At 38.8% G+C, this 16257-nt stretch overlaps 2 protein-coding genes across 2 annotated transcripts in view; one reads left to right on the top strand and one right to left on the bottom strand.

Moving 5' to 3' along the window:
• Nucleotides 1-2866, bottom strand: part of LOC139979765 (uncharacterized) — a 32511-nt gene extending 29645 nt beyond the window's left edge. The window contains exon 1 of the mRNA XM_071990855.1: nucleotides 2443-2866. Within this exon, the coding sequence (XP_071846956.1) occupies nucleotides 2443-2507 (65 nt within the window). The 5' untranslated portion in view covers nucleotides 2508-2866. The remainder of the gene's footprint in view (nucleotides 1-2442) is intronic.
• A 362-nt stretch (nucleotides 2867-3228) lies between these two features.
• LOC139980098 (uncharacterized) lies at nucleotides 3229-13075 on the top strand. The gene is made up of 4 exons (XM_071991476.1): nucleotides 3229-4344; nucleotides 4976-6086; nucleotides 8498-12528; nucleotides 13050-13075. The coding sequence occupies exons 2-4, from the start codon at nucleotides 5077-5079 to the stop codon at nucleotides 13073-13075; spliced, it is 5067 nt and encodes a 1688-aa protein (XP_071847577.1). The 5' UTR covers nucleotides 3229-4344; nucleotides 4976-5076.
• Nucleotides 13076-16257: the final 3182 nt, after the last annotated feature.

Here is a 16257-nt window from a genome sequence, read left to right as displayed (position 1 = left end):
TGGCAACCCCTGCAGCAAGAGATACACTTCTTTACAGTGTAAAATGTGGACCTGTGTAATTTGGGCGCAGCCCTACCCCTGTCCCTGCGTACGGGCCTTCAGCCTTTATTGAGCAAAATCATTGGCGTGTACGGTGCTAATTTGATCGATACTGTGGTGGGTTTGGTGCACTAGAGTAATGCTTGTCGAGTATATGTTGTCGGGCACTAGTGACTTTGATATTGGAATTTAAATGACATATTACTGTACGTATCACTTGAAAACTAAAACCAATGGTATACCGTACAAGAGTACCTAAATTAGATTACTAATACACAGCATGTGTCAGCCAGTACAGCATGCACCTTATGAAGACAAATGCGAATGATGTCATTGTGACGAAAAAATTGCCTATGTCGTGGATAAAAAAAACAGAAAAACCTTTAGACTGAAAATGTAAAATGATCATATAAAGATTTGGAAACAACCACCCAGGTTACTAAATGCTAATTTATGAACATATACTGTGGTTTACATTACGGATAAATTTACAGTTATAATATTAATATATATAGTACGCACTAGTGGACGGAATGTGTAGTGAATTGATGCGGTACTGTTTGTCTGTAACCTAGGCAACGATATCAATATAAATAATTAATCAAGATTACGAACTACGGCAACCAAGATAGAAAAGTCGAGACTTCCCTTCTGTGTTGTAAGAAAGCGCCGGTGATTATTTAGAATGACTTAAATGCACATACGAAGTTTGATCTGTGCTTGAAATACCAACTATCAAGATAAGGTATATTTAAATACTGTACCACAAATAATGTGCGAAACATACTCATCAAAGTTTGTTACGGACTTTGGAAATCAGCTCTTCGAAACACTATACCAACCATTCGATTTTGGTATTTGTGTGATTTTGCGATTTCAAATAAGATGTTTGCTTATTGGATTAGAATATCAATAAGGCAAATGGTGTTGATGGTATATGCTTAACGAATATTTAAACGATAAGTATATTTAACAGAACGTGTACCATAATATGTCTACCTTAGCTTGATCTTTAAGCAACTTATTTAAGTTTGGTCGCCTTCCAAATATTGCTCAAAACAAGGTTGCCTGCAGTTGATTACCCTATAATATATCATCCTACATTTAAACGAACATTGAACACCTTTTTCCCCGCTATTTGAAAACACGAATGTTTTAGTTATGGAATGTAAGAAGCGTACCACACAGCAGCGAACATCAACATTTACTTAAAAACTTTCGGATAATAAGGTGGGGGGGGGGGGGTACGTGGTCTGAAATCAACATTCTGTCCAAAACGTTTGACCTTCAAAATTCAAATGTTAATTGTTATCTCGAAAACGGTACATAGGGATTGAATGCAATTTCAACACGATCTTTTGGAGTATATTTTCTCCTTCATTTGTCCATAATAAATTACTTCCTCTGGACTATCCTTTAAACTAAAGATTATGCTAAAGATCGGTCGCTTGGATCAGGTACGACAAACTGCAAACCAAGAGAAAACGGTGTTGAGTTGGTGGATATAACCGTCCAAGAGGATTTACAGTGAGATCAATTTAAGTAGATAGAAAAAGGACTTAATGAAAAATAATGCACTAACATGTCTACCATTATTGGAAATCATCCCATCTCGAACGACTGCATGGGGTGCATCTAAGGGCGGGGGGGGGGGCTGGAGCTATGCGAATTTCTTCGTTTCTATTGGACCATTACTCAGCTTCAATGTAGCAGCATTTTTGAGAACTTGTAGTTACATGTCTCATGTAGAAGTCAAAGACTTTGGGATCATCCAGGAGCCTGCCTATATTTCTGATAGGCATGGCAATGATTTCACTGGGGGGGTGCAGTTGGGCCGGGATTTCCCCCCCCCCCCGGCACATGTGGGGAACGTGGCGATGACACTGGGGCCACTGGGGCAGTCATGTAAACTTGTAAAGAGGAGGATTGCTTATTTATGAGCAACCTAAGCAAGTTCTGGGTGGTACAAGCTAGACTGCCAATAATCTCCTTACCCCTTCCCCATGCAGAGAGGCCACTATATTTTGCGCTTAAATATGCCTACTATGACAAGCTCCCGCATAATCGATCCTTGCCTACACCCCACTCATTGGCCATCCCAGGCCTGATCCCTCCCCGCCCCTCCTTCCTTTCTGCAATTTCTCCCCTAGCTCCCCCTCCTTTTCATTCCCGACCACCACCCCCCCACCCCCCGGCCCCTCCTTCACATCCTCGTCCACCCCTAATACCTCCTTCCTTCCTCCGCTTCTTGCTTAGGCTCCCTCCTGTCTCCTTCCTTCTTCCATTCTGTCTTTCCTACGACCCCCCCCCCCCCCCAAAGTTCTTTCCAGGCTTTCACACAAAGTTTAGCGAAGCCAGTTTTATTTTTAACGAATCTAAGTCGGTTATAACGCTGTAGCTTACCTTGATTCTGCCCCTTCACCACCTCCAACGACAGAACGAACAATCAAAGAACCGATTGAGAACATGGTTGAAAACGTTCCGTAACCAAGCAGAATAAAGTTAAATCGAAATTCGTGGTTCTCGACGTACTACAATGCTGGTATATGCGTAGATACTAGTTACGCGAGACTGATCAATTATGTTATGTTACGCATGTTGTCCATGTAATCCTACAAGAACTCGACTTCCATTTAACACACAAAAAGGTTGGTATATTTTACTACTGGAACTTCCCCTAATAAAGCACTGCGGGCTTACGCCATCAGAGAGATAAAAGTCCTTAAATTTGTCAGCGTAATTCCCTCTGCTATTCATTGTTCGAAGCAATGTTAGGCTATATACAACCTCTCCATTGCAATCACTAACAGAGCTCTATTCATCTCTACATACAGTAAGAAGGCGAACCTCCCGGAGCGTCGCTAGCTGACGATATCTATTGTCATCTCTGTTTACAGTCTTTGAACCGAAAACGTTCCGTTTAGTCTACTGTTCATTACGTAGAGATAAGGCAGAAGGAAGGGTTGTGTGAAATAGATCGATAGCGTTATAATCCAACTGCTGATATACCGTATAGGGTTCACACAGGCTTTATGCTATTTGACGCAACATAACATGATGTGCTATACAGAATAAAGTAGGCTACGTGATAGTAGACCATATAAATATAAGTATGAATAGTAGGCCTATGTGATTGTCATAATTAGTTTGGAATATTTGAGGAATGTGGTTGTTAAACGTATTGCGTACAGTGTATGTAATGTATGTCAACAAAAACAACGCACAGCCAAGTTATAAACCTTTTATACAAACATCGATTCCATTATCAGCATGAGAAGGATTGTGTTTGGACCACGTGCTGTTTTGTTGGTGTCCGTAGTGGATGAACTACTGCTTCGCCTCGAAAGCAGTAGACAATGCATTTCACTGTAGAAAACAATTTCTTTTGAAATCCGGTCAAGCGTAAATTAGGAGGTTCAGTATTGTCTGTAAAGAAAGGCATGAAATCTTGGCCATGGCTTAGTCACAATTACTGCTCATCACCATATGCATAGTCTACGTGCATGAATCATTGCATGTTACATGGCCCGAGAAAAGAGACGGAAACTAATCTGAACCACTTAGTTTAGCTCCGTTACTTTATTTACAAGGTAAAACTATACGCAAATTGGAACTTCCTTGAAAGTTGAATGGAAGTCTATTTGAAGCCGACTAGTCTAGTTATCCCTATAACGACTGAAAGTGGGTGCTCGGATTTAAGTCATTGTTGAACAGCATCTAAAAATTGATTATAATCAAACCAAATCGAGGAAGAAAACAGCCGCCGTGTAAAAAATGTCGCTGTGTTTGTTGAGCCCTTCCCAACCTATGCGCCTTGACATACTGCTAAACCAGTTGGAAGGCCCGTGACTACCTTGCTTGGAAAAATAAAGTCGCAATTCAAGGACATTAATATTAACAGTTTCGAGGAAGCAATAAACCTTGCGCAAGATCGTAAAACGTGGCGGAGGTTAATCACTGAGCATGTCGAATAGACGAGACTCAACTTACTTACTACTACTACTACTACACCGCTATGTAGGATGCAGGCGTGCGTCTTCCCTTGGTCGTCCGGTTTGATGTTGAGGCCTAACAACGGCACGTGCGCGCGCCGTTGCGTTTCACAAAACACTGCGTGAAATTTACATTGTTCTTCATGCGCCCTTAATTCCTTATCTGAAAGATGCAATCGACTTAATTAGGCCTACAAAGTTATATTTCAACGATCATGTTTCTGTCTATAAAACAAATAAATGAGAAACAACTAAATGAATGAATGGAAACCGAAAACTGACGAAACTAGGCTATCTCGATTTTTTTTATATGGTAAGTTACTGTATTTAGCACCACAATGTACTCACTATGCTTCTGAAGTAGTAGCATTATGATTAGGCTAGGTAGCCATAAGTTATATTGAAGCATCTTACGACCTTTTGAACAACTTACACAAAGCATTGGCTTTAATTTAAGAACAACCTTTAAAGTATGAAATACATATGATATAATTAATTCATAAGCAAGCAATTCGGGAAATGTAAAACTTGTACATGTAGAATTCACCATTACCGTTTTTATATACTATCGATTTCTGCTTCGAGACAGCATTCAAGCTGAACCCTTGTTTAATTTTTAAATGATAAAACAATAGGCATGTTTCTTAATGAAAGTCGCATTAATACGAAAATAGTCAAACGACAACATTGCGAATATTAATAGAAAGGTTGATGATCTTATATATCTATATATTTGTTGTCCGTAGGCAAAAACAGAGAATATATTTAAGATTTCGAAAGTTTTTCTCAATAAAGTGAAATTGAGCAAAGCGTTAAATTCGCATTTTGTGAGTAGAAGATTTCTCCAAACATGTTTGTGAGTATAATGTTTCCTGGTTAACTGTGAATCCGGTTTCCTTGATCTAAATTGTGTTTCTTTCATCATCATTATCATCTCTTCATAGACAGTGATCTTGCAGCTCACTGGAAATATCTTCCTGTCAATTGGTCAGTTTTACGGAATCCGCTACAATTCTAGAGGAATACCATTAATTGGGGGTCAACCATGGACACTTTTATGGTTGAAACTAGGCCTACAGTACAAACGAATGACAGTGCGAGAGAGGGACCGGAAGTGCCTTCATGCATGACTCCATACATTCCCAATGGTCTCAAGAGGCGCAGAATGAGTCATTCTCATGAAGATTTTCTTTCGCAATTACCAACGCCACAGAAAATTCAAATTTTAATTGCTTCGTTTGAAAAGTTTTCCACGTCAGATGAAAAAGACAAATCTGAATTAGGACACGCCTCTGTCAGAAACCCTGTCGAGGTTAAAAATGTCAACTATCCAAATAAATGTGAGACAATGGATGTGGATGTGAAAGCGGTGAACGGCCGTCGAGATGTTGCACAAGTTATGCGCCATAATGTTAATTTGGAAGTTAACCGACCATCTAAGAAAGATAAAGAGCATAACACGACGATTCGCGAAGAGATATTTCACAGTACGGGCAAACCTTCCCCCGGTGGGTCAAACTTGGTTTATGACCAATACCAGTCATATCGGCAGGGCACAACATTTTCAAGCAGCAAAACAATAAGCGATTTAAGATCACCAAGGAACATTAAATGCTGCGATAGTGATGGTTCGATACCAAATTATTCACTTAGTTGCAAGATGAAGATAAATCCTATCATTCGGGCAACTCCACGGCCCGGATCACCACTGACGACACAACTTCAACTAGTTTCCACCGGATGCCATGCCGAAACACCTTCTTGTAAACTGGGAAATTCGTCAAAACTCGGCCGGAACCATGACGCAATCATATCGGCCATCTCCGATGAAAAGGAAATCACCAACAATGACGGTATACCACGGCCAATTGTTTCTTACAGTGACAGTGACGTGAGAAGCAGGAAACCATCCTCCTTAGTGCCACCCAAAACACCCAGTGAGAATGATCTTCCGTCAGTTAATCTCCAGTCCCTCCTTCTATGGAAAATTAACGAGTACATCGCATCGGCGAACAATTCGAAGAGTATACCCACAGAGCACAAGAAAGTATTAGGGTAAGTTCTTCTTTGATATTCTTTATACATATATTTGAAATTGTAAGGAGTTTTCAAATCCAGGACAGTGAATAAATTTCCAGCATCCACCGGGACTCGAACCCGGGCCTCCCGCTTTATATGCAGACACCCTAACCAACTAGGCCATTGACACTGATGGTATGTCCAGAGGTTCGAAACCAGCAAGGAAGGTCGTAATTCTACTTTAAGCATTTGTCAACTGTATCGAACAGTACTAGTTCTGTTTTGGTGACATGTCTTGCCTTATACTGTAGAGATCAATCATATATATATATATATATATATATATATATATATATATATATATATATATATAGGCTATATATAGGCTATATATAGGCTTTATATAGGCTATATATAGGCTATATATAGGCTATATATAGGCTATATATAGGCTATATATAACTAGTATAGTAAGCCCTTTTCACACCTTTTTGGGAGGTGGAGGTGGAGGTAGAATGAGGTGGATTTGTTGGGGGCGTCCTTCGTGAATGATATTATTCGGTGATTACGTCACTATAAGAGGTGTGAACAATGTAATACCTATTTATTTATTGTTAATATCATTTTAATTTTCCCTTCATATTCATCACATCTATTGTTTTTATTTTATTCTTGCTTTATCTTATTAAAGTAAAATCTTTTTAAAAATCACAATTGTTTTAAACAAAAATCAAAACTCAAACAAAATAGATGAAAACAAAATGTTGTGCCATAAAAATCGTTAGAGATTTTAACATTTATATTCCTTACAAGAATTATTGAACAAAACACAAGTTTCATGCCACATTTATATGTTTCAGAACAATTATTATACAATATATCAGGAAGTTATACGTTAACAGAGAGAAAAATACTAAACAATCGTGAAAATCATTACGGCAATACATTTTCGATTACAAAGTACACTTGCCTTACCAGTAAAGTAAGTTGTATATGTTAAATCATTTCTATTCTGTTGATTTATACCTCTTAAACCGTTATCACACTTGATAAAATATATTTTCAGATAAAATTTTAAAAGAGTACAAGATGAGAAAACATTGCGTTAATATTAAAATCAACGAGGGAATTCACTAAATGTGGTTAATCCTTTTAAAACAACACAACATTTCTTCAGTCAACAATTAATTATAATCATCGGTACATTGGTCACATAAACTACACAAATTTACACTAAGTTCATGTAAAATAAAACGTAAAAGTTAAAAAAATATTACTGTATATATAGAAGTATTCTTAACATTAGATAGGTGAATTAACTTAAACTTATAAGTTTGTGTAGTTAGTGTAGTTTGCAGAGTGTAGAGTTCTACAAAATATGCACAAGCACACGACACAGGAGAAAATATCTATTCCATACTGCATACTATTCACTAAATATCAAGATATGTAGTCGTAACACCGTCTTCTTGAACTTTTCTCTTCGAGTAAAAGTAAGTGAAAGCATCCTTGCTGAGTCTATATGTATATACGTGATTGTCTTTAACTCGAAAACCTTTATTTCCCCCAGCTTTGCTTTGTTACGTGGTAAGAACCTCCTTATAAGTTTTCTCATCGATTCTGTTTCTTTTCTTATTTACCCCTCGCAACTAAATTTGTCTCCCTTGACCCCACCGAAACAGTAATATATTTTACTGGACAAGGCAACAATACCATCATCTTTCCATTCTACTTTAAACAATCCAGGAGTTCGTTTATCAAACATTTTATATTCTTCAGTATCATCACGTGGAAACCATAAATGTTTTTCTTTGCGAAATGTTTTATTCATGTTCGGTTTCAAAATCTTCTCTAGACTGTTACCAGCGACGGAAATATACGCCGAATCAGTTTCCATTTCCACGTACTCCCATTTACTTACATCAAAAAATTTACAGAGACAGTCGTATTAAAACTGTAACATGCGTAATTTGGCATACTGGTAGACAAACAAGCCTATTTGAATTGGAAGATCCATCTTAATGCTACTTCTGGCTAGTTCATTTATATATATATATATATATATATATATATATATATATATATATATATATATATATATGTTGATACTAGATGAGACTAGTGGAACACTAGTAGTTGTAACTCGGAGTTTCACGCTTTGTAGCGATCTTCAGACAACTGTTAGCTTCAAGTTATGCTCCATGAATATATAGGATCCTCTCATCTAGTATCAACATATATTCCGCTCTGTCCAATGGACATAGAGCACTCTGCGCCAAGATAGACGCCAACCTACTCTATATATATATATATATATATATATGTGTGTGTGTGTATGTGTGTGTACATATATATTTAGGAATATATACAGAGATGGATATATATGATTGTATTCGCTTATTTATCGTCAACGATTCTGGAAATTCGGTCATTTTGTTCCCATTTAGGATCTGGAAGAGTCGTTCAAGGAAGGGATGCATGACACCGTCATCACCGTCCCGTATGAAGAATAGAAAAAGTCCAATGACCCCAAAGACGCCCCGAAGGGAACAAGGCAATCCGACATACAAAAAGATGTCGAGAAAGGCAAATTTTCCACATTTTCTGCCGCTCCCAAGCACTGATTTTGTAACAGCCATTCTCAGTGAGAATGAAGAACTCTTCCACGACTGGTTTTCTACAAAACGCGGTGAATTACCAACACCTTTGGAGAGTTTTGTCATCGAATGTACAGTCAGGAAGCATGATTTGTCATCAAACAAACATACCACATACAGACAAGAAGAATGCCGACCCAAAGCTGTTTGTCAGATGGGTCCTGTGAATGATGAAACAGTAATCCAACCTAACAAAAATAACTCTAGAAATGAGACCTGTGGGAGCCAAACGGGCCCTTTGGATGAGCGACGTGAGACTTTTATGGATGCTCTCTTTTGTCGAGATTTTTGTAAAGTAAACGGAATCAATTTGGAAGAAGATTTCCTTGATGATGAAGCAATGAAGCCAAACCATATTACTGGTAGTTCAACTGACAATAGACAAGCAGACGAGAAATTAAGTCAAACTAGGACTATTTCAAGTACATCTTTAAGTCTGGACAATTCTGATAAATGTTTGCTTGGTAACACTGATCAATACCAAGCGGTACTATACGATCACATGTACAGCTTACCAAGTAATCACAACCCCGATAACGCAATACAAAGGCACCCAGTAAGCGAAGCACCAGATAAAGATTTACCTCACCGAAAGGGTTTCTCAGAGCGATCGCAAACGGGAACGACAGCCGAGCTAACCTTGTGGCATCATGAGCTGAACTCGAGCCAATTTCCTGATAATAGTGTCAATATCCCGTACGACCACTCAAAACTTTGTGCTTCAACCAACGGTAGTAACGAACCACTAGAAGTAAGTGAAGATGTCAATGTGTTCCACAAAGAGAATTTCAGGCAAGATTCAGCGGAAAGGGAGGCAAAATATGCAATGGATATTCAACAGGAAAATGAACAAGAAAATTCAATGGACATGACAGAAGTAGGTTTATTTATTGAAATAGCAGCTGTGACGACGTTGATGGAACAAAGGTCTTCAGTTCATCTCGTTAATACTCCTCTTCAGAGAACTGTTATTCAACCTGATAACAATCCACTCTTTCCCCCGTCTTCTCGTGAAAATGCATGTAATTCTGACAAAATATTGGGAACGCGTAATCAACGTGATATCAGTTCAATCAATGAAGATAAAATATTTTCCAGTGCCTCGAATTTAGACTCACAGCAGTCTACACTAGAAGCAACGGCGGTGACTATATTACCGGAACTAGGAACTCGATCTCTCCTACTTACTCCGTCGTCTTATGAAGATGCATTCACGTCTGGTGACAAATTTAGTACTAACAGTCAAAGTGACAACTGCTCAGCCATTAGAAATAAGAAAAATATCAATACCGTGAGAAACGAGGCGAAATTATACTCACATCCATCTGCATTTGAAGTAACGTCTGTGAGGACTTTACCAGAGTCAGGGACTTGCTCTCTGCGCCATTCTCCGACCCACTATGAACAAGATGCATTTATGTCTGATGACAATTCCAGAACACAAAATCAAAGTGAAACATTTTCGGACATTGGAAATAGGAAAGATACGAATACCGTGACAAATGAGTCTAAACTTGAAATATCTCCCATCGATCCTCTGCAGACTCTTCGTGAACAAGACGTATGTACATCTGATGTAACACCTATTACAAACAATCACATTTACAACAGCTCGAATTTTGAAGATCAGGAAACTGTCAATACCGTGACAAATGAGACATTATGCTCTCAACAGTCGACACTTAAGATAACGGCAGTGAAGATTTCACCAGAACTTGAAACTTATTCTCCCCTCGATCCTCCGACTCGACATGAAAAAGACGCATTTACGCCTGATGAAAAACCTAGTACCGTTGGCAGCGAGGTGAAGGTAGACTCACAGCAGTCTACACTTGAAGAAATGGCAGTGACGACTTTACTGGAGCTGGGATCATTTGCTTCCTCTGTTTCCCCGTATTCTCAGCAAGTGGCCTTAACTTCTGATAAAAAACAGAAGACAAACAATGCAATTGACAACAGCCCTGCCAATGGAGATCAGAAAGGTGCTCGAACCGTTAGAATTGACGGCATGGCAGACGCACTACAGTCAACACTTGAAGAAACGGCAGTGGCGACTTTACTGAAGCTGGGAACTTGCACTTCCCTCGTTCCTCCCTCCTCGCACGAAGACGCTTTTCAGTGTGTTGAAATGTCAAGTACAAACAATGCCCGTGACAACAGCTCAGTTGATGGAAATCAGAAAGCTACTAGCAATTCACTGATTGACTCGAAACAATCTATACTTCAAGTAACAGAGGTAATGAATTTGCCGGAACTGGAAACTTGCACCTCTCTCGTTGCTGCAACTTCTCAATGCGACGAATTTACCTTTGATGATAAACCAGGGACAAACAAACAAAGTGAAGACAGCTCAACCGTTGGAGATCAGATATATACAAATACAGTCAGTAGTGAGGTGAAGGTAGACTCACAGCAGTCTCCAATTTACGTGATGGCAGTGGCGCTTTTACCAAAACCAAGGACATGTCCTGTCAATGACCCTCCGATTCCTCATGAAGACGTAATTACGTCTGCTGTGAAATCTTGTACAACCAATGAGGGTGTCACTAGCTCAGCCATTGGCGATCAGAAATATACCAATACCGTAAGTAGTGAGGCAAAATATGACTCACAACAGTCTACAATTCAAGTAACGCCGGAGACGGTTTTGAAGGAACTAGAGGCTAGTCCTTCCCTCGTACTCTCTTCTTTTCCTAAAGATTCGTTGCATTCTAACGAAGGTAGGAGCAACAATACTCACATCAACTCACATCATGGGGAGCAGGATGTTACCCGTATTGTTGATAGTCCGAATTTCCGACAGTCTACCCTTCAAGTTCCTGATCTGACAAGTCTGCCACGCCTAGCCCCTCCCCTCGCTTTTTCTCCTCGAGATCACGCACCACAGTATAATGGAAGTGGGTCGAAACACAATCACGAAAGCTCACCAGATGAAGATCTAGATGTCACCAATGAACTTTGCTACGGGGCGCCTTTTAACTCACAACTGTCTGATAATATTAATCCTAGTGTGAATATAACGCAAGTAACAGATCACGAGACTGATTTCCAACGGCATGGTAGAGATACGAAACAGGATCAAAGTCCATCGACACCTGTAAATTTGGTTTCTTTGGGTTGCTCACAGAACCGAAACGAAGCAGGCACGAACCACCGGAATCTACAGTCCGATGAAAGTATCCATGATGATAGTGCACTTCTTGACTTTAAACAAAAACACAACACGAAAAATGAAGGCAAATTGACTGACATGCTAACTCGCAAGTACAATCTGCGGAGTGGCAAAGACACGAAGGAAGCAACGCAAGGGAATAATGATTATTGTACTCTAGTTAAGGAAAACCGTCCTATTTGCATAACCGAAGGGCCAACCCAGTGTCACATAGATGATAAAACTAATTTTATCAAATCAAGACAAGAGAAAGACAAAGATGACAATGATCATTTAATTAACGATACGGTCATAACTCCTAAGAGCGATGTATGTCGCACAGGTGCAATGAGAGGCAATAACACACAACATTATCTAGTTGACGATGTCAAATCTGCCTCCATCGTGAAGAAACGCTCATTATCGCTGAGTCCTGACGGATCGAACGCAGATTTGCAGCAACCGATTGATCGTGGTCGGTTACCGTTCATGATATCTTTGCGTAGTAGTAGTGGTGGTAGTGGTAGCGGTAGTAATAGTGGTAGTAGTGGTAGAAGTAGCAGTGGTAGTAGTAGTGGTTGTAGTAGTAGTGGTATTGGTATTGGTGGTAGTAGTAGTAGCAGTGGTAGTGGTAGTAGTAGCGGTTGTAATAGCGGTAGTAGTAGTAGTGGTAGTAGTAGTAGTTGTAGTAGTAGTAGTAGTGGTAGTGGTAGTAGTAGTAGTAGTAGTGGTAGTGGTGGTAGTAGGCCTAGTAGTAGTAGTGGTAGTCGTAGCGGTATTAGTGGTAGTAGTAGTAGTGTTAGTGGAGGAAAAACAATGCTACATCGACATAAACAGCAACAAATCAATGATTTGCCGGGTATAGTCGATGCGAACGTCTTACCGGTTTACGTGACTCGGCACTCCTTAAGGAGACGTCTGTCAGATCAACACAAAGGAACAAGTGTAAGGAGCAATGCACAGGACACTACGAATCTTAATGCTGCGGATGGAATTTCTACAAGAAAGGATTCCTATATAAACAGGAAGAGAGGCGATGTAAGGTTTTCTGCAATACAGCTTAAATCATCGAAAACGTCGACGACGAGCAGTCGATCAAGACGGATCTCAAAATCCTCAAAGCAATCAATGAGTAACTTACTTTGTAAGAAATTGGAAAGTTCAAGAAATTATCCCTCTGTTCCTGAACAGAAATGTCGTCTATCGACCAGTCGTAGGGAAGTAAATGATGCAAAGGACTCAAGGCTTTCAGTATCAAGGAAATGACGTGCATGGTCGTGCTATCAGGGCTAAAACGTTAACAGCAACACTGATGTCAGGGATAATTTCTCTTGCATTTTTATATAAGTAATTAGTATGCATTGTTAAGTTTACCTATATTATGTATGATATTTGATTTCTTTCACTTTTTTTACAAAATTATTTCATGTTTTATTCCATCAAATATCGTGTAAGGTTTTCAATAAAACTTTTATTTGGTTGTAGATTTCTGTCAAGGCGAATAAAGTATCGATCATGCACTTCAGATGAAAGTTACTCTATTTAGTTTTGTGTCATAAACTCTTACACGACATCGACGTAAGGCAAGAAGACGAGGATTCTAGCCATTTCCAAAATCATTTTTTTTTTTGGTTTCCCGAAAGGGAAATATTGGAGTAACCCGACTAGGAAATTTGTGAGGGGGACCGCGGATTGCAAAGTCGGCAATGACTATAACGCGGATCGCAAAGTCGACAATTCCTATTAGGGTAAGATTCGTCCAACACGGCAACATAAAGAAACGATGTGCTCAAAGTCGAAGACTTCGTTGGTACAAATCCTTTGGCCAGCGAAGGCAGACCGTCATTTCTTGAAAGGTTGCTATTGCTAAAATTGTAGGGTGTACACTGTTTGCCAGTGTTAGAAAAATATTCAACGGGTAGGATAAAATTATCAAAGGAACATTAAAATTGTACATGGTACTATTAAGTTAGTAAATGTTGAAAATATTATGTAGTTAACCTGTTGTTTAAATGTTAAAATATGTGTTATGCTTGATACAGAAATTGGTTACCCCCTATACAATAGTCCATGCAACTGAAACTTTGGTTAGTACCATTATGATGATAGTGGTGACGTAAGCTGGCTGTAAGTAAAACAAAAGTGGAAGTATAAAATCTATAAAGAAAATAACTACTTCCACGGCAGAAGATGTATAAGGAAAGCAAGTATTTTTATGTGTTCTGAAATAAAGTTCTCATTCGACTACTCAAAAATGTATATTACACGCCAACCTTATCCATTACGAGTAGAACCCTCGTGACAAATTGGTAGAGGCAGGACCTTTGCAATGTTATCTGCGAACTAATCAAATCACACATCCCGAGTCTATCTATGCATGTAAGGTTCTTAAATATCGCCCTCGTTTTCTATTGGGAAACATTGACACTTTTGTTTTAATTCATACATACAGGGTCGTCTGTTTTAATTGCATCACCTAGCTGTGCATGCCTTCAAGTTCCTTTCAACCTTGCGTCAAAGCACCCCCACCCACCAGCCCCCCTTCCCCTTCCCACACGCCTGTTTGGTTGCTGTTCTTTTTTATTCATATTACGATAGTCGTGGCTCAAATATTTTCTATACAAATGTTTCCTATTTTAATGCAGTTGACTGTAGAACAGAAGCAACTATCTTATGTTAAGTACATTTAGACCGATGCAAACGTGCAATGTATTTCAATATACAGAGACATCGCTACGGTCCGGCGGCAGAGGGAAGGGACGGGGGTTGTTGATATGCTTAGCCAACAAATTCTATAATTATCCCGAAAAACCGCCCGAACGTAACTATAGGCCTGAGTGAAAAATCTCCACGACAAGACTATGTCACGTCACGAGACAAGTGAGAGAATTTCACGACGGAGGGCATGATTTTGTCATAATTTCGAAAAACTGACCGAGATGTCTGAAAGAGCCAAATCGGAGAGTTGCTCTGTAGTTTTACCGTATCCTGCATGAATGAAATATGACAGAATGTTGATAGTTCGAGTGGCGAGAGCATTGCCTATATACTAACTGAACTTTGGCTAGAAAATCAAACTTTTTATGTACTGCCGTTGCAGAGATAACACCAGCAAAGTGTTATAGTTTAAATTTAATTTTCTGATAATATACTCTCGTCTTTCTGATATACGATGAAACAGTGACTGTGTAATAAAAATGTTTGCCCAAGGTAACGGCCGGCATATGTCAATCCATTTGGGGGTATAGTCAAGACAGAAAAAGTGAGGAAAAAGCTCATTTTTGATGCTCATAATTGATTTATTCGTTTCTTTTTTATCAGTTTTTTTGATGTATAAGTGCTATGCAGAAATAAAATATATTTTGCCAATTTTAAAAATGACGTGTTAGGTCAACAAATCTATCATTTCCCTTTTTCATAATTTATTGCATTATTTGTAAATTCTGAATAACTAATTAAGAAATTTGTACATGAGATTCAAATTGCTAAATGTGACTAAACAGGAAATACATTAATATACAGAAGAAATATAAGCTAATCTTGCTCTCGTCTTTTTGAAAACCACTGGACAACAGGAAATTCAAACACAGAACAAATAAACTTGGCAGTACAAACTAATATAAGAGTTTTTCAGTTCCCCTTACCGTATGTTGCAAACATTTTCGTGCACAAATTCAATTTACAGGCAATTTAGACAGTCGCCTAAGACTTTACAGCATTGACCCCTCGACACTCGTTAGTTCCTTTAAAATTCACTCAACTAGACTCGTTAGGTTATAGTTAGCACTTTGCACCATTCTGATCAAACCTTTTAATATTGGCAGATAATTAAATGAACCTGCATATTACCATGAAGAGATCCAAAATACGGTTCATAAATGCTTCTTATTAGCAAGTTATTAAACTTGCGGAGTGTTAGCTCAGTGGTTAACGCCCGGTGCCTTTCAATCATAAGGTCCCCGGTTAGAGTCTCTCCAAGATTAATGTATATCGTCCAGTTACAGAGTTGTTGACAATTCATAATCAGGGACGTTAAATATGAATGTAAGAGACCGACTTCGTTCAGCTTGCGGCTTTGATAAGCCAATGAGGCTTCTTCGCGAATTCCTGCTTGCAGGAGGATCTAAAATACAAATACAAATTAAACTATCTAACCTGTTCCTTAAATTCAATGTAATGGTCTTCACTTAAAACCCCTTTGCAGTCTTTGCCATATTTCATCGGTTTTGTTGCCAATTTGGTGGACCTAAGGAAAAGATTATATTTCCCGATACCTTCATTTTTCTTTAAAATCGTTTACAACTTATTTTGTATTGCTTCTTAAATAAGATAGAATATACACAAACATATTTCACATGAAATATGCTTAATCAGCCAAAAAAGAGAGAGACATTCAAGA

This window comes from Apostichopus japonicus, chromosome 14, assembly GCF_037975245.1.
Source record: "Apostichopus japonicus isolate 1M-3 chromosome 14, ASM3797524v1, whole genome shotgun sequence".
Lineage (NCBI taxonomy): Eukaryota > Metazoa > Echinodermata > Holothuroidea > Aspidochirotida > Stichopodidae > Apostichopus > Apostichopus japonicus.
The sequence above is the reverse complement of the archived record's forward strand: the minus strand, read 5'-3'. Positions and strand labels throughout refer to the sequence as shown.

Bases quoted from the DNA above. Each gene is read 5' to 3' on its own strand.
- LOC139980098 (XM_071991476.1), top strand. From the start codon at position 5,077: ATGGACACTTTTATGGTTGAAACTAGGCCTACAGTACAAACGAATGAC. The intron at 6,087-8,497 runs GTAAGTTCTTCT...GTTCCCATTTAG, and splicing joins GAGCACAAGAAAGTATTAGG to GATCTGGAAGAGTCGTTCAA. The intron at 12,529-13,049 runs GTAGTAGTAGTA...GTTCCTGAACAG, and splicing joins TAGCGGTAGTAGTAGTAGTG to AAATGTCGTCTATCGACCAG.